At 37.2% G+C, this 23,153-nt stretch overlaps 1 protein-coding gene across 1 annotated transcript in view; it reads right to left on the bottom strand.

Moving 5' to 3' along the window:
• The window catches only part of UNC13C (unc-13 homolog C), a 473,794-nt gene that overhangs the window by 248,020 nt on the left and 202,621 nt on the right, over positions 1 to 23,153 (bottom strand). Inside the window, exons 10-12 of the mRNA XM_055126062.1 lie at positions 15,264 to 15,433; positions 11,842 to 11,957; positions 9,473 to 9,636 (exon numbers count right to left, since the gene is read on the bottom strand). Of these exons, the coding sequence (XP_054982037.1) occupies positions 9,473 to 9,636; positions 11,842 to 11,957; positions 15,264 to 15,433 (450 nt within the window). The remainder of the gene's footprint in view (positions 1 to 9,472; positions 9,637 to 11,841; positions 11,958 to 15,263; positions 15,434 to 23,153) is intronic.

Genomic DNA, 23,153 nt, shown 5'->3' with positions numbered 1-23,153 from the left:
ATTTAAAATGAATGCAGCAAACCATTCCTTCAAAAAGAACATATTTATATGAAATAGGTCAAAAGATTACTGTAATCGCTATACAAGCTTGATATATCCCCACAAATGCATGGTTTAAAACAATGGATTAATACTATTCAAATTACTTGATTTTCCGTTTGCAGTAAATTATTTTACTATAAAAACAATTTAACAAATGAATCTTCATATACAGGAAGTAAAAAGCATTTAAAAATGATGCTTAAAGCATATTCATTAGTTACTAGTACACTCTCAGTGAATGCAACGATAACATAATCAACTATTAATTCTTGAAATATTCTTTGGAAAATATTGGGAAATTGTACTTCATATCACACATTTAAATTTAGTTCATTCACTCTTAGTTTTTACAAATGTGCTGTAAAATAAAAAGCAATCAGCTAACTCAGATACAATTTCTTAGAAAGCAGTTTCTAGTCAACTCCATCCTCTGGTTTCTAAGGGATGGAAATATCTTTTATCAAAATATTTTTAAATTAATTATTATACTGTTTTGGGCCACACCCAGCTTACTCCTGGCTTTCTGCTCAAGGGTCACTTTTGGCAGGGCTCAATGGACCGTAAGGAGTTCCAGGAATTGAAGCCAAGTTGGCCACATTCAAAGAAAGTGCAATATTTGTCAAGCCTCCAAAAGTGAATTTTTTAAATAAAAAGGAGAGTATGCTTACTGTAAATAACCATTGGGGAGAATATTCTTAGGTCCTATGGGACTTCAGAAAAATGAATAAGAGAAGAATACTGTCTGTACTCTTGATATAAAAAATATACTGTTATAGCACCGTAGTCCCATTGTTCATCTATTTGCTCGAGAGGGCACCAGTAAGTCTCCATTGTGAGACTTGTTGTTACTGCTTTTGGCATATTGAATACGCCAGGGGTAGCTTGCCAGGCTCTGCTCTGTGGGCGGGATACTCTCGGTAGCTTGCCGCGCTCTCGGAGAGGGGCAGAAGAATCAAATCTGGGTTGTCCACATGCAAGGCAAACACCCTACCTGCTGTGCTATCGCTAAAATATACTAAAATGGTTATTCATTTTGGTGTAAACAAAAATGATAGTGTAAACAAATATTTTGTTGCATTTGTTCCTAAGAAGTCAGCTCTGTGATTTAGTTTACTCCTTGACGTCTGGTTCTTACATTGCTCGCATGTGTTTCTGTTCAAATTGGCTTGCTGTCTTTATTTAAAATAAAAACTAGGGGCTGGAGCGATAGCACAGCAGGTAGGGCGTTTGCCTTGCACGCGGCCAACCCGGGTTCGAATCCCAGCATCCCATATGGTCCCCTGAGCACTGCCAGGAGTAATTCCTGAGTGTAGAACCAGGAGTAACCCCTGTGCATTGCCCGGTGTGAACCAAAAAGCAAAAAATTAATAAATAAATAAAAATATCTTGTTATTTAATTTATACTTATTTTCCCCCAGATAAGGAGCTTATTTGAGACAAAACCAAAATTTTTTCCCAGTTATTTCTTTTTTTTAGGCACCATGATTTTCAGCACTGTTCATGCATTCATATTCCAACACTGCACCGTGCACCAGTGTGCCAGTGTTCAGCTCCACCAGTTTTCCAGGGTTCCTTCCCACCAAAGCTCTCTTTCACTCTGCCCGCCACAAGCTCCCATTCGATTCCATTCTGTAGGCGGACTCTTAAGGGCTGTTGCCTTTGATCATTTGCTATTTTTGTAGTATGTTCCTTTAGATTCCACACACTAGCGAAATCATTCTGTATTTTGAAATCATGCAATTTGTCACCATTTGGATGGAACTCAAGGGTATCACACTGAGAGAAGTCAGTCAGAAGGATAGGAACAAATACTCAATAAACAGTTCTTTAGGGAATATAGGATTCAATAAAGCAGCACTCTCATTAGAAAGCAACTTTGTGACACAGCTGTTGAAATGAACGAATGACTCTCAAGGTAAAGTGTATACTAGCTATTTGAGATTAAATATGTCTAAGACTAGGATGCTTGATACTGAAGGACAGCTTGTTAAGCACAGCAAGGCAAAAATATCAATGACTTTCTTCCTACCTTTCCTATTATTTACTATTATAGAGGTATGACCTGTACCTCACAAATCTGTTTTTGTGAGAGACCATGAGTTTAATTTTTATACTTATTTAACAATATTCATTTACTGTTAATACTCATATAACATCATCACTATATCACTGTCATCTCATTGCTCATCAATTTGCTCGAGCGGGCACCAGTGACATCTCCATTGTGAGACTTGTTACTGATTTTGGCATATCAAATACGCCACGGGGAGCTTGCCAGGCTCTGCTGTGCGGGTGAGATACTCTCAGTAGCTGCTGGGCTCTCCGAGAGGGATGGAGGAATTGAACCCGGGTCTACTGCATTCAAGGCAAATGCACGAACCTGCTGTGCCATCGCTCCAGCCCATATAACAACATAAATACCATTAATCATAAGTTTGGTAGATACAATCCTATGGGATGATTTAATCTTAACATACCATATAAATTTCCCTTCCTGTGTTCCAGGTGAGCAGTCTTTCAAAATATTAGTAAGAACATACATGTTTATTTATTTATTGGAAATAGAAAAGTGTATTGAAAAATAGAAAGGAAAGTAAAAGAATCTCCCCACTCTGTGGAAGAACTGAGTATCAGACTAAGTTCAAGAACATAAATGTTTCAGGGCTGGAAAGAAAGCATGGCATGTAGGGTGCTTGCCTTGCATGCCACTGACCCAGATTTAACTGCAGGCACTGCATATGGTTACTCAAACACTTTTAGAAGTGACCCCTGAGCCCAGAGCCCAGAGTAAGCCCTGAGTACTAATGGGTTATAACCTCCAAATAAAAGAACAAACAAACACAGAACATGCATGTTTAGGGTCTGGAAGGATACTCCAGTGGGTAGTGGCATTTGTCATGCACATGACCACGCCAGGTTTGGTTCTTGACATCCCATATCCTCCCTGGAGCACCACCAGAATCAACCCTGAGCAGAGAGTCTGGAGTAAACCCTGAGCATAGCCTGGTGTGAACTAAAAACCCTGAACCAACAAATATGTGTTTGCATAAAGGTGAAAAGCAAATTCCAAAATTGCTGATGGTAATAGGTTTTGATAGAGTAGCGGGTAGGGTGTTCGCCTCGCATGTGGCCGGTCCAGGTTCGATTCCTCCGCCCCTCTCCAAGAGCCAGGCAAGCTACCGAGAGTATCTCGCCTGCACGGCAGAGCCTGGCAAGCTACCCGTGATGTATCTGATATGCCAAAAAGAGTAACAAATCTTACAATGGAGACGTTACTGGTGCCCGCTCGAGTAAATTGATGAGCAATGGGATGACAGTGATACAGTGATACAGTGATGTCCCACCACAAGAAAGAAAATATGTGGAATAGCATGGTCATTTTGAAGGAGAACAGAGACAAATATTTGCTGCCATTATTTGGAAATTTGTTCATTTTCAATAGATAGGTTCTATTTACTATATTAAAAAAGCATTTAAAGTTCTAGATTGATCACTTTTTCAAAGCAGTAACTCATAATTTCTTATCCCCTCCCATGAATGCTCCAAAACGAAAGGAATGTTTTAATTCAGCAAATAGGGCTAACAAATTTTTCTACTGTAGAAATATCTTGTGGCAGAAGTTGTTTGCAGTAAGGAGGAGGTATCTTGGAGCAAAGTTAATGATCAGGTTACTTACTGGCAAAATAGGTTCAGCCTCTTCTTATGAGAAATACACAAGAGGAAATTTTAGCAATTTACAACCAAACTCTGAAACTCACTAGGCGGTTTCCCTAACTTCTGTTCCAAATTTATATTCAAAGAAGTGGGAATACACTTAGAAAAAAAAAACAATCAATATTTACTGAAAGAAGACGATTATGAAGTTAGAATTTTGCTAAGCATAGAGAACTTTAAAACTAGAGTGTTTCTGGGGCTGGAGCGATAGCACAGTGGGCGTTTGCCTTGCACGTGGCCAACCCGGGTTCGATTCCTAGCATCCCATATGGTCCACTGAGCACCGCCAGGAATAATTCCTGAGTGCAGAGCCAGGAGTAACCCCTGTGCATTGCCAGGTGTCACCCAAAAAGGAAAAAAAACCAAACCCCCCCCCAAAAACTAGAGTGCTTCTTTTGGGGCTGGTTTGGTGCTGGAGCAATAGTTCAGTAGGTATGGTGCTTGCCTTGCACATAGCTGACTGGAGTTTGACCCCCCAGAGTGCCAGATGAGCTTGAGTGCAGAGCCAGGATCAACCCTGAGCACAGCCAGGAGTGCCCCCTAACCAAACTCCATCCACCACTCAAAAACAGACCATGTGGCCTGATTTCTGTTTCTGATCCTCATGTGTATGGAAGATCACAAGAATCAAGTATCTCTAATCCTATCCAAGCTAGCGTGTCCTTACTAAACAGACATAATATTTTTTTGTCCCTTCAAGTTTAGGTCTTCTATTTGTGTTTTTAAAATCTTGAAGAAAACACTTCTGATACAAGTTACTGTTGCTATATTTTTGTTCATTTGAGCTCATACCCAGCCGTAACTGGGCTGGCCTTTTGTAAAGCAAGTGCCCTAACCTAACCTCTTCAGCCCCTGTTGTTAATTCTCTTAAATGCATTTTTGTCCCCTGAAGGAATATTTAGAAAATAGAATAATAGTAATTAATCTGTTTAAGTTTGAGGGTATAGGTATAAATTTGAGTTGGCTATACATAACTCTTTTTCAGTTGAATTATTCATTGAACAATAGATTATAACTCAAGTTAGAGTCTACTTGCAAAAGCATCATCTTCAGAGTAGTCAAATGTATGAAAACATGGTGAAAAGTATGACAGTTACATTTCCACATCTGTGAAAAAAAAGTCAACCTTCTGTAACTTCCTCAAAATATTAGAAATGTTGAATCAGTTTGGTACGGTCTTAGACACTGAAATTCAATATAGCTAAAGTAGAGACCTACATGTGCTTAATTAAACGTTTAGATCCATTTTTTTTTTTGTTTTTCACCACTGAAGACTTCTAGTACACAGAAAAAAGCCAAGAGAATGTGAGAATAAGCAATTCTCATAAACAAGTTTTGATTATGATTTCTCGTTACAGATTTACATTAAGTTTCTGCCATGTACACAGTGTTTCTTATAAAGATATAATGAAAGATCTGACTTTAAAATTCAATAGTTTAATATAGTAAGCCTGAAGAAAACATGTCTAAGCAACTTATTTTCACTCTTAAATATGCTTACCCACTAGAATTATATTAAAATATTATAGAATATACACAAGTGTTTTTCTATAGCACAACTAAATGTCAGTTAGTAATGTCCAACAAATAAATAGTAACTAAAGAGATTTCATCTCTCTGTTGCTTGTGAACTTTTAAGGTAGTATCAGACTTTCCAAACCTAGTAGCTTTTTTAATATTCAGTAAGATGATGAATTTTGTATTTAACAAAAAATTCTCTGGACCAAGTCATATAGGCAAGAAAAATTTTATTCAAAATAAAAAATTTATCCTATGAATAAGAGAGATGAAAACACAATCTGAGCTCATTTGAATTGATGTAGAAGAAGCCTAGGTTAAAATCTAAGTAGTGAGAAAAGGAGAAGTTAATAAGAGCTGAAGGGGAGGGAATTAGTGCAATTTGTGTTTTCTTACTGTTCTTATTTAAATACAAATTTAAATAAATGTCAGATTCTACTTGGACTTTTATGTAGTGTGAATGAAACTTTATCAAAATAATGTTTTCTTAATAGATAACATGCAATTCACATAGTAGGTGATACTGGATAGCATTAAAAGTTATATTTATTGTTATTGCTTTGGTTAAGAGGAAAGACAAAAAATAATGCAATAGAATGAAGTGAGATAACTGTCCTCTTTCTTTCAAATAATCCTACATTTATCATTTTTATGCATCTGATTGTGTTTATCAGAATATAAGAAATATGTAATTGAAGAAATCTGACTTTATTATCATCAAAAGACAGTATTAAAAGTCAGAACAAGGAAACTACCAAAATTCCCTCCGTCCTACTGAGACAATAAGTCATGCACCTAAATTCCTTGAGGATTACATCTCAAAGAGATGACTCCCAGATTCGAAGAAAGACCTGGTTTAAAAGTGGACAAAAGATATAAAAATTTTATACTCCAAAGTGGACATAAAAGAATGTACAATGATCAGTTTGGAAAGGTTAAGATTATAGAGGTCTAGAAACCAACAAACAGGCCTATCAAACGTTTCCTCAAGCCAAGTTCAACACGAAGATCATCTTAACTAGTGGGCAATGCCATTTTTTTTTACTAATGAGAATATTTATATCAACTGCACGGACTGGAGCGATAGCAGAGTGGGTAGGGTGTTTGCCTTGCACACAGCCGACTCGGGTTCGATTCCCAGCATCCCATATGGTTCCTTGAACACTGCCAGGAGTAATTCCTGAGTGCAGAGCCAGGAGTAATCCCTGAGCATTGCTAGGTGTGACCCAAAAAGCAAAAAAATATATATCAACTGCATAAGCACAAATACACATGAGCTGCTTTGTTATATTACTGTGAAAGCATATTTATTAATTTATCACACATAATAATGAAGAGACTTTCTACTATGTTTGGGTATGGGTACCTTGTTTTACTCTTTAGAACAGTACTTGGCAATCTAAAACTCATCAGCCAAATCCAGTTATAATTATGTTTTTAAAATAACATATTATAAAAACATGGCTGTTGCCATTTCTAACTCTATAGCTATGACTTCTTTTACATTAGCAATGCAAGGTTAAAATGTGTGAGTGAAGCCACAAAGAGTCACAATGCTGAAAATATTCACTACAGGACTCCACAGGGGGGAAAATGTCAATTCCTACTTTGGACTCTTGTGAAGAGTGAGCAAAACTTTATCAAAATAGTGTCTCCTAAATAAATAATATCCAATTCACATAACAGGTGACTTGATACCCAAAATGCTAAAGATTATATTTATTTAGATCAAAAGGAAAGAGAAAAAAAGTAATAAAATGAAGTGAGATAATAGTTTTTCCTCTTTCTTTCAAATAATCCAGTATTTATCATTTTAATGCATCTGATTATGTTTCTCAGAATATAAGAAATATGCAAATTAAGAAATCTGATAGCATGTCACAGAGATACTCAGAATAAGCTTCATTTGTTCAATCAAATGATCCTCCTTTCTCTGGGACTCTTTCCAGAAACAAGTTTCATCCTTTCACTTGTTCCTGCTTTTGGCATATCTTGATTTTGGTTTTCATCCCACACACAATAGGCCAAAATCATCTCCCTCTTTGGTGCTCAAAGATTATAAGTTTAAGTGCCTGGGGGATCCTGTGACACTGGGAATCAGACCTAAGGCTCAAACACTGAGCCTCATCCCTAACACCAATTATTTTTGTTTCTTCTAACTCAGCCAAACTGAACAGTTCATATACTCGAAAACATTGTGTCACAACCATATTTTTGCATCATGAAACCCTCTGACTTTGTTTCTTTCCAGTAACTACCCTATCCCACCAGATGGATGCCCCCTCCCATACCATGGGCCCCACTGATACGCTGTTTACCTGTGGTCCTCTGGAATCTCATGGAAGTCTCTGGAAAGGAGGGGCATATGGCCTCCTGTTGAGAAACGCTGCTTTACAGGACTAATCCTAATTGCCTATTAGTTGTGCCCAAATTTCAAATGATAATCTGCCGAACAATTATGCCTATTGACATGGCAGGAGGGCAGATGCAAATTCAGGGCTTTTTTTTTTCATGTCTGCCCAATTTCAAAGTGGGAATAAACTTCCCATTATTTGAAATCAGCAAAAGCAGAGGGATGATGAGAGACAGTCTGGGGGACAGCAACACATTCCTGGTCTGGTGGAAAGTTCAGTTCTGTAATTTTCCAGTTCCTCTTCATGCCTCCAAACCTAAGTTCTTCATTTTATTTTGTATTTAAGTTTTTGGGAGGTACACTTAGAGTTTGCTGCGGGAAGGAGTACCCAGAGGTACTTTCATGCAAGAGAATTGCAGTACCAAGACCCAAACTCAGGGTCCCACTAATGCAAAACACATGCTTTAGGACTTGAGTCAGATCTCATGTCATCTTTACTATTCTTTAGCAGTATGGCATTCTAAAGAATGTCAAATCACATGCTGTCTTTCGAAGTAATTTATAAATCAATGCCTACATTATGGACTGAAGTGATAACACAGTGGGTAGGGCGTTTTCTTTGCACGTGGCTGACCCAGGGTTTGATTCCTCCATCCCTCTCGGAGAGCCCGGCAAGCTACGGAGAGTATCCTGCCTGCATGGCAGAGCCTCGCAAGCTACCTGTGGTGTATTCAATATGTCAAAAACAGTAACAAGTCTTACATGGAGATGTTACTGGTGCCCGCTCAAGCAAATTGATGATCAATGGGACAAAAGTGCGACAGGGCTGTGCACATTATGCTGTTCTAGAGTTGACTGGAGAATAAATGTCAATAACAATAAATTTTGAAGTGAAATTGAAGTCAGCATAAACGTAATCATCTTTACTCCAATCATATCATTTAAATTTCTTGTATTAAGTTGACTGAGTTTGTGATTACTTACTTCATATTGATATGTGATATGAATATTAATAAAAGAATCACCATATAATATATACAGTATCTATTTGAACCGAGTACTATATGCTAGTGTTTGATTTGATGGTTGTTAAATAAATCTTGGTTTGAACTAAACTTATAGCACAGATATAAATTTGGAAAGAAAGTCTATGAACTTAGGGCAGGATGCCTCAATTGTTATAGATGGATCTTCGATACTAATAATATTATAAGCCTAGACTAGTATTTCTCTAACTTTTCCCAACTATGCCTCCTTCTGAACTTTTATCCTTTTTATAGTCCCCTCCTGCCCTACCAGTCAGCTTCTTAGTCTCCCTGCTACGTCTCCATTCATACAATTTGAAATATCACAGGGCTCCATGGGGTGTCACAAGGTGCCCAGTTTAAGAAATGATGCCTTAGACACTGCATTTCAATCATTAGGCAGTAATGTCCTCAGATTTCAGCTATGGCATTGATTTCCAGAGTTTAGGATATGTATATGTGAATCATCTGGATAGTTTATAAAGTACAGATTGCTGAACTCCACCCTCAGAATTTCCAAATTAGGAGATCTGGATGGAATGGCCAGCTTGCATTTTTTAGCTCCCAGAGACTACTGAAGCTGCTTGCCAAAGGACCACATTTAGAGACCAGAATAAAGATTGGGAAGAAGATGAAAGGAATTACCGAATGATTAATTCTCTATAGCTATAAGAGATAAGTTTAGTCAACAGCAAACTCATTACAATGGAGTTGCTTTTTTTCATCAAAATTTCATTTAAATTTGAAATCAGAGAAGTACATGTCTTTCTTTAGATTTCAACAGAAACTTTGAAGCAGGTGAAGAGTCTACAGTACTTACGTCATGGCTTGATAAATGGATTCAATCCCATAACGCATGGCAAACTCATCAACTATTTCTTGTGAAGCATCATCAAAGAAGACTTTCCAGGCTTCATCGCCTTTGACATCTGGGATTTTCACTCCACCATTAGATTTCACTTCAGTCAAGTAATGGAACAGATTCTAAAAGTAAGTGATTTTCAATTTTTAAGTAACTCTTCAGAATAGGCTGGAAGTATTTAAATATAACTTTCAGTAAATGACAACTTGTAGTACTATTGCCTTCAATGTTTTATCAGGACATAACATAAGAGGGATATGTGGATTTTTGTTTGAATTCACCTCATCTTCATGGTAATTCATCTTTTACTTCTGCCTGGGTCTTTATAGAATTGATGACTCGGATGCTTCATACATTTGAAATCATTTCAGAACAAGTGGACCATCATGCTCATATGCACTCCTACTAGGTAAAAAACATTTTACATTCATAGACTTTTAGTAAGTTATAGAGACCTGGATTAATAACATAACTTGGATATGTTAAGATAGAATTTGGGTATATAATTATAAATGTTACTGTAGGTTTTTCACTGTAAACTGGTAGGAATCAGAATAATGAGTACAAATTGGAAAAGAATATTTGAGATAATTATAAATAAAAAAGCACCCATTACCCAAATTACTTTAATAACTCTTGCATAGGTGGACCCTAGTATAATAAGTAACTTTTTTTCTATTTCCTTCTGGTTTTGATAAACAAAAAATATTTTAAAATTATATATCATAATACTATACTTAGACCCCAAACACTTTAAAGTCAGAGTTGGCCCCCTACCCTGCCATTCTGTCAATACAAGGAGTTTCTTTTTTACTGGTCTGATAAACTGTGGTACCTTTCTTAAAGGAAAAATATTACTTATTACAATAAAATTAGAATATAGATTATGAGATTATAATATGATTATAATAAGGAATTGAGGCCTATCACCTGTATTCACTATCGTGTGCTGTGTAAATGATTTATATTCTTTTATTCCTTCTTTATAAGACAGATTTGCTATTGTATGTAAAATTTTACACATAAAATTTTTATAGGTATTTTAGGCAAAAAGTAAAGGAAAGATTCTTTTAGCTATCTTTATCTTAGGAAAGTATTTTCCCTTTACCTCTCTGTTATCTCTTTTCTTTTGATGTGGGAACAAAATCCTTTGCATCAAGGAAAGGCTGTAGTGACACCCGTAATATGTCTCCAACTACTTAGGTTAAAAAGAAATCAAGAGAAACCAAGATTACTTGTTTATATATTTATGTATTTGAGTAGAAAATAAAACTGTCCAGTAAATGATCTCATTGGATTTCATCTGGGTGTTCCTTCCTTACCTTCCTGGAAGCACCATCTTTTGACTAAGTATATTCTGTATTACCCTGGGTGAATAACTGCATTCTATTGCACGTGTTTGTGGAAAGAACAATTAAAATGTAGGACGGTTCAGTACACATGAAGTCCTATGTGTGGTACTCAGAAAAAGAACAAGAAGAAACAACTACAACCTATTTCTTTTATTTCTTTGGCTCTCCAAAGTCAACATCAGCACCTTCCCCGCTCTCTGTTTGACTTTATTATAGTTTTGTTTAGATGGTCACATTAGAGCAAAAGTCTGTGACATTGATGCACAAAGTTACTGTACCCCAGCATTGCAACAGTGCCCAAAGACCCTTCCCCGCAGCTCTGTGTCACATCTAATTCTCTCATTTCCACGCATCACTCCTCTGGATTAATTAGAATTGCAATCTGAGGTGAAGGGTTTGCCATGGCTGCATATTATCATTTACGATCTTTTTTTCTCACTGGATTCTGCAGATGAATCAATTCATCTGTATTTATCCTCTTCGGACTTGCTTTGCTCAGCTGATTCCCTCAGTAGCAGCACTTTACGATTGCTAGTTCGAGCAATATACCTAAATAAACCTTCAATAAAACGTGAACACTAAAGTAGATTCCTCAAAACAGTCACGGTTTGGATCCTCTCCTGAAATACTACCATGGTATATTTAATACTCTCAGGTATTTGTCAGGACTCACTTTTCCAGGAAATGATACTTGAAATTCTCTTCTTCCTTGACAAAACAGTGATTTAACTTGGCTTACTGATTCATTATCATCTGTGGCTTTGTTTTTAAATGTCCTCATCATGCGTTTATTTTAAACTCTTCTCAAAAGTGAATGATATTATAGCACACAGCCCACAGTATTAAATAAGAACTCTAAAATAATCGTACAAACTTATTTCAATTATATTTTAGTACATTATTTTGTTGTATGATTTACAATAACATCAATTTGTAGCTTTAAATTTTATGATTAATAAAATGTAACTGACTTACCTCATGTAAACATGTATACTGTATGTGATATGGAGCCACCTTCTCTTCTCCCTTTATCTCCACATTGATTTTCAGTCGAATGGCCCCAGAGACAGCTGACTTATCTGTGCGTTTCTCTGATGAAACAAGGAAGTAATTTGTCATCATTTTGACAACACAATATTTCTCATACATGTTCTTCAAAGTTTAAAATCTGCTTACACAACCAAGATCCATATATTCTAGATCAGGCCGATTATTATAATCATGGTTTTTCTAATTGCAATTTAAAATTATGTGTCTATGAAAATTCAGATTTTCAGACTGAATAATAAATACTTTTAATTGAAACACTTAATCAGAAGCCCCTGCCACTCTGATATAATTCTATGTGTACTTGATCATGTTGGTGCCATGAAATTAAATATTTAGGCAATTAAAGCAAGATAAATGAGATTTAATATGAACCAGAGACATATTTAAAAGTTTCCATTACTCAATTTTTCTTTTCTGTTTGGGAAAAATGAGGCCAATTTCTGACTAATGAAAACAAATCTGTTAATCTTATTTGTCAGAGATTTATAAGACTTGAGTCTACAGCCAATTTTTACTGAGTGCTATATTTAATGTTTATGTGAATGCAATGTACATGTAGTCAATTGAGTGAAATAAGATATGCATATGTCTGACATAAAATCTATCATACCTCTGAGAGATATGAAAGATTCATCAAAAGTTTTTAGGGTGTAAATGTAGAGAGGAAACTGTATTTGACACCCACTTCACATATGCAAGAAGCAAGCTAAGGTACATCACAAAGGACGGGTGACAGAAAGTGGAAAGACTTCCTTAAGTGACCCACCTTCTAAACATAGCTAAAATTTTAGACATAAATCATGACAGCTACATTCTTCCTCTGGTATATGTATATGTGCCAACTTATCATTGCCAACATTTACCTTTTAAAAATATTTTTAGTCTGTTTATCTATTTATTGTTCATTTAGCTTATGAATTTGAGTAGGTGACATGCAAATTGCTATGTTACTGTTGTCATGCTAATCTTCTCTAAATAGTCCCATTGCTAATATGTATGCCATAGGTTAAAGCACCACTGTTAATATCATATAGTCATTATGAAGATTTTTTTCTCTTTGAGTGCAAAATTGAGGGACTGGACTGATAGCACAGCGCGTAGGGCGTTTGCCTTGCCTTGCAGCCAACCTGGGTTTGATTCCTCCGTCCCTCTCGGAGAGCCTAGCAAGCTACAGAGAGTATTCTGCCTGCGTGGCAGGGCCTGGCAAGCTACCGATGGTGTATTCAATATGCCAAAACCAGGAACAAGTCTCACAATGAAGACGCTACTGGTGCCCACTTAAGCAAATCGAGGAGCAACGGGACGACAATGTGACAGTGCTACAGAGGGCAAAATGTTAAGGTTCTATGAGGAGATGGAGAGAAATCTAAGTCCTGGGATCTTTTAGTTACTAACTTCTTGCCAGATCCCCAAGGTCTACTGGTATTTGGTTGTTATTTTGCTTGTTTGTTTGTTCTGAGCACAATTGCTGTGCTCAGAACTTACTCCTGGCTCTGCATTCAAGGATTAATACTGGGGGCACTTAGGGGGCATAGGCAGGTTGCCTTGAAGGCAAATGTTCTCCAAACTGTACTATCTCTGTTCCACCTTTGGTCTTTGATTTTAACTATCACCATCCCAACAGATTAAGGGGACACAGATTCTACTCAAAGGACTGAGGATTCTGGGGCTGGAGTGATAGCACAGCGGGTAGGGCGTTTGCCTTGCATGCGGCAGACCCGGGTTCGATTCCCAGCATCCCATATGGTCCCCCGAGCACCACCAGGAGTGAATTCCTGAGTGCAGAGCCAGGAGTAACCCCTGTGCATCGCCGGGTGTGACCGAAAAAGCTCATTAAAAAAAAAAAGGACTGAGGATTTTGGCACGTTCTCCTCTGAAGGAAAAATAACAGGTTCTTGGAGGCATAATGTTAAAGTGATTCTCTTACATATTTTATCACACAAATCAATGAACTGATAGTAATAAAGGAGAATTATTTTGTATTTTCCCTTTTATAGGCAGTTTCAGAATAAGAATTGAATAGTCGCTTATATTAACAGTAAATTCAAATTTCTTGACTAATTTAATATACTCATATGCATTCTATCGCAAGAGCAAATTAGAGATTTGGGATTCTATCTACTTCAATTCAAGGAAATGCCAATTTACTATTCAATATATATATGTATATAGATTAAAGACTTTAAATTAGAATTCAATTTGTGACTATTACAAAGAGTCAGAAGTTTATACCTCATAATTTCTCTGTTCTCATATATAAAGCCATTATTAGTATAAACAAGATATTGGAGAACGATCATTACAACAGGGAAATATTCTATGCAAAATTCAAAAGTACCAACTTTATTTAGGGTTGATTTAAAATTGTTTAGAAAGTCAGTTCATAGTATAACATGAATTACTTGTAACCAGTTATGGTTTATATTTTTTTTCTTGAAATTATTACATAATTTAGAGTTTCACTTATTCTATGTGATTTTATTCCTTGAAGTGCTTGGTTTAAAAATGCAAAAAAATCAGTCTGATTCTGTAGCATAATGTGTTATCTTAAATGAAAACTTTTTATAATCCTAAGACAATGTAAAATTCTTTTTAATAATGATAATAATAATCCCTTAAATTCAAGATCATATGATTAATTTTAATGATAATAAGCTCTTACATGTAAGATAATATGATTAAGAAATTTGCATCATGTTCTTTATAGAAATTGACATGATGCAGATATTTTTATTATTATTAAATCAGTACTAAGAAGCCAGGCTATTATATTATTCTAATAAATATCAAATTAAATTTAATGTATTTAATTCTTTGTTCCATAACAAAACTCATTTAGCAAGTCATGCCAAGTAACATGTTTTAGTATCTCTATGATCAAAAGAAAATATTTAACATATTTACTCAATTTTAACATTCAAAACCTATGTTTATATCAACATTTAAATGAAGCACTTTTTCTTTACAATAAAAATTCCACTGAGAGAACAAAAGAAAATAATTCAGTCGTCATTATAAAAATATATATTACTTATTATTGAAAGGAAATATCTGTTTCTTATACACTGTACGAAAGTTTCTGAAGCTATGCTTTTCAAATTAAGAAAGGAATGTGCTATTTGTCTCCTAAAAGAAGCCCAATTAATTGAAAGTTTTCTGCTTTATGTCTTGGATTTATTATACTGGATTTAACAGTTACTACCTTTAGTTTACAGGAAAATTAACCTACTAGATTCCCAAAATGTCCTAGGTAGTCATTAGCTATTTTGGTGAGGACATAATACATGCCACAGATATCATGGAAATTGTTATGATTTTCTTTCAACTATATAAAAAAAGACATTCACCTAAATTGTACCAAACATCCATTTCTCCACTCAAGGTCCTCACTTCTACAATTGTTTGTCCTAAGAAGTCATCTGATTCCTTTTTGAAATGTTGCTTCACTCTGGATTTAATGTCATCATCTTCATCCCACACTCTGACCTTGATCCGATCGGTGGAGTTATGACACTCACTGTAAATAAATGTGGGAATATGTTAACAATGATCCATTAGTGCTTTAAACTGAATTTGATATCAGCAACTTATTTGAATTCTGACTTAGTTTAGTTTATTATCTGGTAAACAAGATATCACTGACTCATTCCATCCCTGAGATGTTCTAGTATCAAGGATATTGAAGCAAAGTTGAATTCTTATCTCACATTATATGACTAAATAAAATATTTAAGTAATACTGAACTGGATCTAGACCAAATTCATGTTGAAAATCTTTGGGCTATTTATGTTATGACATACATCCCATTTATACAGGGTAATATAGAACAGACCAAAATATTCTGCAGCATAAATATAATTTTATTGTGTAGGGCACTGAGAAAGTGAATGTGAGACAGTTTTAAATGGCAATATAATAATGTATTTAATAATTCCATTAAACCTATGAAATATTATTAAATAAAGCAAAACTTAAAGGAAAATCTCTTCTTGAAATTAAAGTGAACATTTTTTGCCCATCCCTAAATTTCTATGTTTTTCATCCCTCTACCCTTTGTTGAAAATTCGGTCTGCTTGGGACTGCTCAATAGTGATTATTTGATTGGTGGCTTCTACCCTCACAATGATCCTTTCAGAGACATGGGAAGATTACAGGTAGAATTGGTCTTGGTTCACAGCATACAGTCCAACCACCAACATGAAGTATCTTTTCCTTTGTAATCAGAGGGTCACAGAGGGACCTCCGGACTCTGAGCACTGTACTAGAAGCAGTATATACTTTTGGGAAACGTAATCACTCCTCCACCCTTGGATGGCAAGGGGGCTAGAAACACATGGACTCTCAAGAGAATTTGGAGAAGATACTCAGATTTGAGGATGGGGGAGAGCAGGCATTCCAGGAGTGAGGACAGATGAGGAAATGTTCCTGGTCAATAAGAGTCAATACACTTGAGTAGGAAGAGCAGGACAGAGGCTGGGGAAGGCTGGCTTTGCCGGGAGACAGGGCCAGGATGAGAGTATCCAGCCCTGCGGGGTGTCCAGAGACACCAGTACCTCTGGTCAGGATTTGGCTTCCCCACCCCAAGAAGAGCTCCCAGGGGCCGAAGACCACCGGAACCTAGCTGCAGCCATGCTCGAGGCCCCTTTCCACACGTTCAGACAGGCCTCACACATGAAGGTACCGGCAGAGGAACCCAGGTGTGTGTAATCTCATCAATGGCCAACATCCAGAGACTTAAAAGCGAGCTCCCAGGGGCTGGAGCAATAGCACAGTGGGTAGGGTGTTTGCCTTGCACGCGGCCGACCCGGGTTCGATTCCCAGCATCCCATATGGTCCCCTGAGCACCGCCGGGAGTAATTTCTGAGTGTAAAGCCAGGAATAACCCCTGTGCATCGCCGGGTGTGACCCAAAAAGCAAAAAAAAAAAAAAAAAAAAAGCGAGCTCCCAGAAGCGATATCTTTAGCCTACTTCTCCCTCTAGGAGAAACTGGCAAGCTTCTGAGAATTTCCTGCCCACATGGGACAGCCTTGCAAGCTTCCCATGGTGTATTCATATGCAAAATCCAGTAACAAGCTGGATCTCATTCCCCTGACCCTGAAGAGCCCCCAGTGCAACCTCGTTAGGAGAGCCGAGTGGAGATAGACTTCTAAGATCTCAGGGAAAGGACGAAATGAGATGTTACTGAGCCCGCCCAAGAAATCGGTGATTAACGGGATATTGTGATTGTGATTGGCCCTTTGTTGAAGTAAAATATTAATTTCTGCCCACATGCATTATGTGTCAGATCATCACTTGTTATATAATTTTTCTATGATTTATTAAACCAACTGGAATGATAAATACTAAGCTCAGAATTTATCTATATAAACATTTGAACAAGCACCTGGGGTTACTAGATAAATTCTGATAACTCTAGAACCCAGATTATCAAAAAGTAATAAAATGACTGGATTTTTTAAAATTATAAAAACAGTCAATACATCACAGAAGATTATCAGTATATATATGCATATATATGTGTATATACATGATGTTATCATAAACAAAATTATAGATATTTCTGTAAATATCTTATTGGTGTCATGGGACTTTAAGTATTATTTGTAACATACTGTACCAAAATCATATTTCTTTACGATAGCCAGAATCTGGAAAAAAACTGAGTGCCTGAGAACAAATAACTAGTTAAAGAAATTTTGGTATATCTACACAATGGAATACTATGCAGCTGTTAGAAAAGATGAAATCATGAATTTATATATAAGTGGATCAGCATGGATAATATCATGCTGAGTGAAATGAGTCAGAAAGAGAGAGGTAGATATAGAATGAGGCTGCATTGACTTGTGGAATATAAAGTAATATAATATGAGACTAACACCTAAGAATAGTAGAGATAAGGGTCAGACGGATTGCTCCATGGCTTGGAAGCCAATCTCAAGTGCTGGGGGAAAAGGCAGCTAGGATTGAGAAAGGACCACTAAGTAAATGATGGTTGGAGGGATCATTTGGGATGATAGATGTTGCTGAAAGTAGGCTATGGACCATACATGATGGCTGCTTAGTACCTGCACTGCAAACCATAACACCCACAAGGAGAGAGAGAGAGAGTAAGAGGGAATGTGCCTGCCACAGAGGCAGGGGGAGGGAAGAGGTGGGAGTGCAGCGAGGGATACTGGGAACATTGGTGGTGGAAAATGGGCACCGGTGGAGGGATGGGTACTTGAGTATTTTTTGACTGAAACACAAGCATGAAAGTTTGTAAATCTATAACTGTATCTCACAGCAATTCATTAAAATAAAAAATAAATAGTGAAAAATCAATCATATTTCTATATCTTTTCATTACTAACACTTAATTTAATAGCATTTTTCTATATGCGTGTATCTAAAACAATTCTGAAAAAGGATCTACAGGCATCACTAAATTCCTAAATGAGTTTTGATACAAATCCTCTTAAGATCTCTTAAAACAATATATTTTATAACATTATGAATTAGAAAAATAATCCTAAAATTTGGTAAAATCATCAGATCTCCAATTGAAAAACTAATCTTGAATAAGAAAAGCAAATCTATAGGAAGTGCCGTCCAGTTTCAAACTATAATACAGAGACTTAGTAATTAAAGAAGCATGGTATTAGCATCTAAGTAAGCACAAAGTCAATGGAAACAGAATACAGAACCCAGACACAATTGTCATGTCTTTTCTGTAGCACTGTCATCCCCGTTGTTTATTGATTTGTTCAAGCAGGCTCCAGTAATGCTTTATGGCCAATTGATGTAAGAAAAAAAATCAGTAATATACAAAGTACAATTTCTTTAATATTGTGAAAACTTGGCAGTCAGTTATAAAATGATGAAACGTGATCACTGTTTTCTATTATAAACAAACATTAACTCAAGGATTAGAGAGATAGTACAGAGTGGGCTGGAGTGACAACACAGCTGGTAGGGGAATTGCCGTGCACTCGGACAATACAGGTCGATTCCTCCGTCCCTCTTGAGCATCTCACCCACATGGCAGAGCCTGGCAAGCTCCCTGTGGTGTATTCGATATGCCAAAAACAGTAACAAGTATCACAATGGAGATGTTACTGGTGCCTGCTCGAGCAAATCGATGAGCAACAGGATGACAGTGATACAGAGATACAGTTCAGAGAGGAAAGCATCTTTTTGGCACAGAGACAACCTAAGTTTACTCCCCTTCTCCTCATATGGTCCCCGGAGCACCACTAAGAATGAGTTCTGAGAAACACAAAGAGTGTCCCAGGTAACCACTAGATGTACACCCAACTCCCAGCCAAAAGTTATCTAAATGGACTAAAGATTTGAACATAAGGCTTCAACTCCCCAAATTTCTATAAGAAAAAAAATAGTAAAACTCCTTTTACACAGGGTTGGTGATAATGTTTTTGATCTGATATTTAAAATGAAAGAAGAGGGGCTGGAGCAATAGCACAGCAGGTAGGGTGTTTGTCTTACACTCGGCAGACACGAGTTCAATTCCCAGCATCCCATATGGTCCCCTGAGCACCTCCAGGAGTGATTCCTTGAGTGCAGAGCCAGGAGTAACCCCTGTGCATCACCGGGTGTAACCCCAAAAGCAAAACAAAACAAAAATAATGAAAGAAGAGAAAAGCAGGAGTAAATTCTTTTTTTGCCATTCCCTGATAAAAACAATTCATCTAATTTACACATCTCCTATGGCACAGAGGGCTATTGTAACTTCTATTTGCAAATAATAGCTACAATAGATAGCAAGAAAAGGTATTAAGGGCAAAAGAGATGGTGAAGTGGTTGATAGTATTCCGGTTGAATTTTCCTTATAACATCGGTCTGAGCATTGCTGGAAGCAGCTTCTAGCATGTCGAGTTGCTGGGTATAGCCCAGATGGCCCCAAGCACTGCTGGGGTTTTAATCTCCAGCACTCCAAGACCATGCAACACCATACACTCATATCCTAGGATTCAGCTTCTTAGCCTGTTTGCCAAGAACGACTGGAAAAGCATCACTTGGGAAGCTTTTCGCAAAAAAAGAAAAGAAATATTAAGAGATATTGCAATATAGTCTCACTGTATCACAGGAATCCTGTTGCTCATCGATTTGCTCGAGTGGGCACCAGTAACATCTCCACTGTGAGACCCGTTGTTACTGTTTTTGGCATATCGAATATGCCATGGGGAGCTTGCTAGTCTCTGCCCGGCAGTGAGATACACTCGGTAGCTTGCCAGGCTCTCTGAGAGGGGCAGAGAAATCGAACCCAGGTTGGCTGCGTGCAAGGCAAATGCCCTACCCGCTGTGCTATCACTCCAGTCTTTAAGAAAATAAAATTTTGAAGAAAAATTTTCAGTGGAGTGTATGTGTGTGTGTGTGTTGTGGGGGGCTATTGTTTTTTCATACTTGTATAGATGCATTACATGAACTCCCCCTATTTTTAAGTTAATACATGCATAGACATATATTTATGCATTACTTATATTGCATATAACATATACAAGGTACATATTGGATACCAAGAGGAGATAGAGGGATTTTTCTTTCGCTTTTCTTTTGTTTTTATTTGGGAGTCAAACTCTACTGTACTTTGGCTTACACCTGGTTCTGTGTTCAAGGATCACTCCAGCAGTTCTTTCAGGACTACCTGTGTTGCCAGGAATGTAACCAAGGTAATTAACTGCATTCAGGGCATATATCTCAACGTCTTCTATCTCTCCAATTCCATGTTTCTAATTTCTAATCAAAATAGTTTTTGTATCATCATCGAACCTTATAGCCAACTGCTCACATCCCTATCATTAATTTGTCCCCCTGAATTGTTTAGCAAATTTTTGATTTTCTAATGACGTCAAGTTTCAATGTCCTCATGCGCGCGGGCACGTGTACACACAAACACACACACACACACACACAAACACACACACCACCTAACGACTAACACTCAAAAGGAGATAGTAAAAGGGAATGTGCCTGACATGGAGGTAGAGGGTGGGGCAGGGAGGGACACTGGGATCACTGATGGTGGAGAATGGGCACTGGTGGAGGGATGGGTACTCAAACATTATTTGACTGAAACGCAATCATGAAAGTTTGTAAGTCTGTAACTGTATCTCACAGTGATTCATTCAAATAAAAAATAAATAGGGAAAAAATTATCCAGGCGCCTCCGCCTGTTAGGTCACCTAATGACTAGGTTGCCTATTTGTAATGATTTGTTATACGCTTACCAATGAGCTAAACACAACTGAAGTTCCACACTCTTAGTCAACTTAAACAAATAAAACTTGCAATTTTAGTGGTGAAATAAAATATATCTGATATTAAAGAATTCAGAAAAAATACAAGTAGATACCTCTGTAAATTTACTCTTTATTTTCCTGAAAGCATTCCTTATTGACTTTGTGTTGGTTTTTTAAATTAAGTAAACTGCTAAATTTGGAATAATTTTCGATATACAAAAACATGAGCAAGAAGAATAGGGTTGCTGAAACTCTAATTGCCCAGTAATTATTATTTAGTATTTCCAAATTTCCCATTTTGTATCATAATTAGCTGATAATTCTTCTATTATTTGTATTTTAAAACAGCTACTTTTGAGGGCTATTAAACTACATTTGCCATTATGTTTAAGGTAAAATTATCAGAAACTTCTTTTATTTGAGCCTTCCCCACACCCCCCCACACACACAAAGTAAAGCTTTGGGAATGCAGCTTTATACACTAAAAATTAGGGCAGGAGGGGCAGTATAGAGTTTTGTTTTGTTTTAAATTTTTTATTAGAGAATCACTGTGATGTCCAGTTACAAACTTATGAACTTTTGTGTTTGCATTTCACTCGTACAGTGATCATTTACCCATCCCTCCACCAGTGCCCATTTATCTCCACCAAGGATCCCAATATCCCTCTCACCACCCCTACCCTATCCCCCACCACCCCACCCTGCCTCTGCAGCAGGGCATTCCTTCTTGTTCTCTCTCCTTTTGGGTGTTGTAGTTTGCAATCGAGGTATTGAGTGGCCTTCATGTTCAGTCTATAGTCTACTTTCAACTCGCATCTTCCAACCCGAATGGGTCCTCCCAACATCCTCTACTTGGTGTTCCCTTCTCTATCTGAGCTGCCTTTTCCCTCAGAATGCGAGGCCAGTACAAGGTTTAAAGTTCTGCATGCAACAGAACAATATTCAATTCCTTGTGCCATATGTGGTCCCCAGAGCACTGTCAGGGGTGATCTCTGAGCATAGAGCCAGAAATAATCCCCAAGGCCTGCCAGGTGTGACCCAAAATCCAAAAACCCAAACAAAACAAAAAATCAAGTACTGAAAAATATACAAGGATTTAAAATGGGTGTAAACTAGAGACTTGGGATTCATAATACATCGATCCAGTTCTGAGTACTATCCTTCCACTTGGCATCTTCTCCAGACTTCAAGTAGTAGCTCATTTACCTGGATTCCTTTGAGCTATGGAATAGACTTTGGACCTGCACTTGCGAAGGATATAAACTGAAATTAGAGTTAAATGATACAGTTGTCAGGGAATTTGCTCCTTTGTCAACATTGGTTGTAGAGACTTGATTAGATATAGAGTTTGTTGTCTTTCATTCTAAAGGGCTTTTTTTTTTCTCTTTAAAGAAATCCCTTATTTAATCAGAAGTTGGTCTTGAATTGTATTCTCAGAGTCTGCCATGTGGACCACTCCACTCTGAGCTGCTGCTCAGAGTCTAATACACTGGAGGTCAGCACAAAAGTGCATTCTGCGGTGAGGAAGGAAGAACTCTGAAGTAGTGACTCTTAAAGAATGAGTGGAGTTACAGTCACAAATCTTCATCTATCCTACTAACACTTAATAGTTTTCAAAAATTTATTTTATTTGTAAAAAGTAGCACTGTAGCACTGTCGTCCTGTTGTTCGTCAATTTGCTCAAGCAGGCACCAGTAATGTCTTGTGAGATTTGTTGCTACTGTTTTTGGCATATAGAATACGCCACGGGGAGCTTGCCAGGCTCTGCCATTTTCAAAAAGTAGTTACAAACTAAATTACTTCGGTTCTGTTTTGGGGCAGGGGTTGGGGTTCGGAATGGAAACATCCAAAATATAGTGGTGGGACCACCATTACACCTTCCCACCACTATATTTTGGATGTTTCCATTCCAAACCCCAACCCCTGCCCCAAAACAGAACCGAAGTAATTTAGTTTGTACTGTTTGTTATGAATAAACCGCTGAAAATGCTACAAAA

The sequence above is a fragment of the Sorex araneus genome, chromosome 2 (assembly GCF_027595985.1).
Source record: "Sorex araneus isolate mSorAra2 chromosome 2, mSorAra2.pri, whole genome shotgun sequence".
Lineage (NCBI taxonomy): Eukaryota > Metazoa > Chordata > Mammalia > Eulipotyphla > Soricidae > Sorex > Sorex araneus.
Note: the sequence above shows the minus strand (reverse complement) of the source record. Positions and strands in the feature narration are given on the sequence as shown.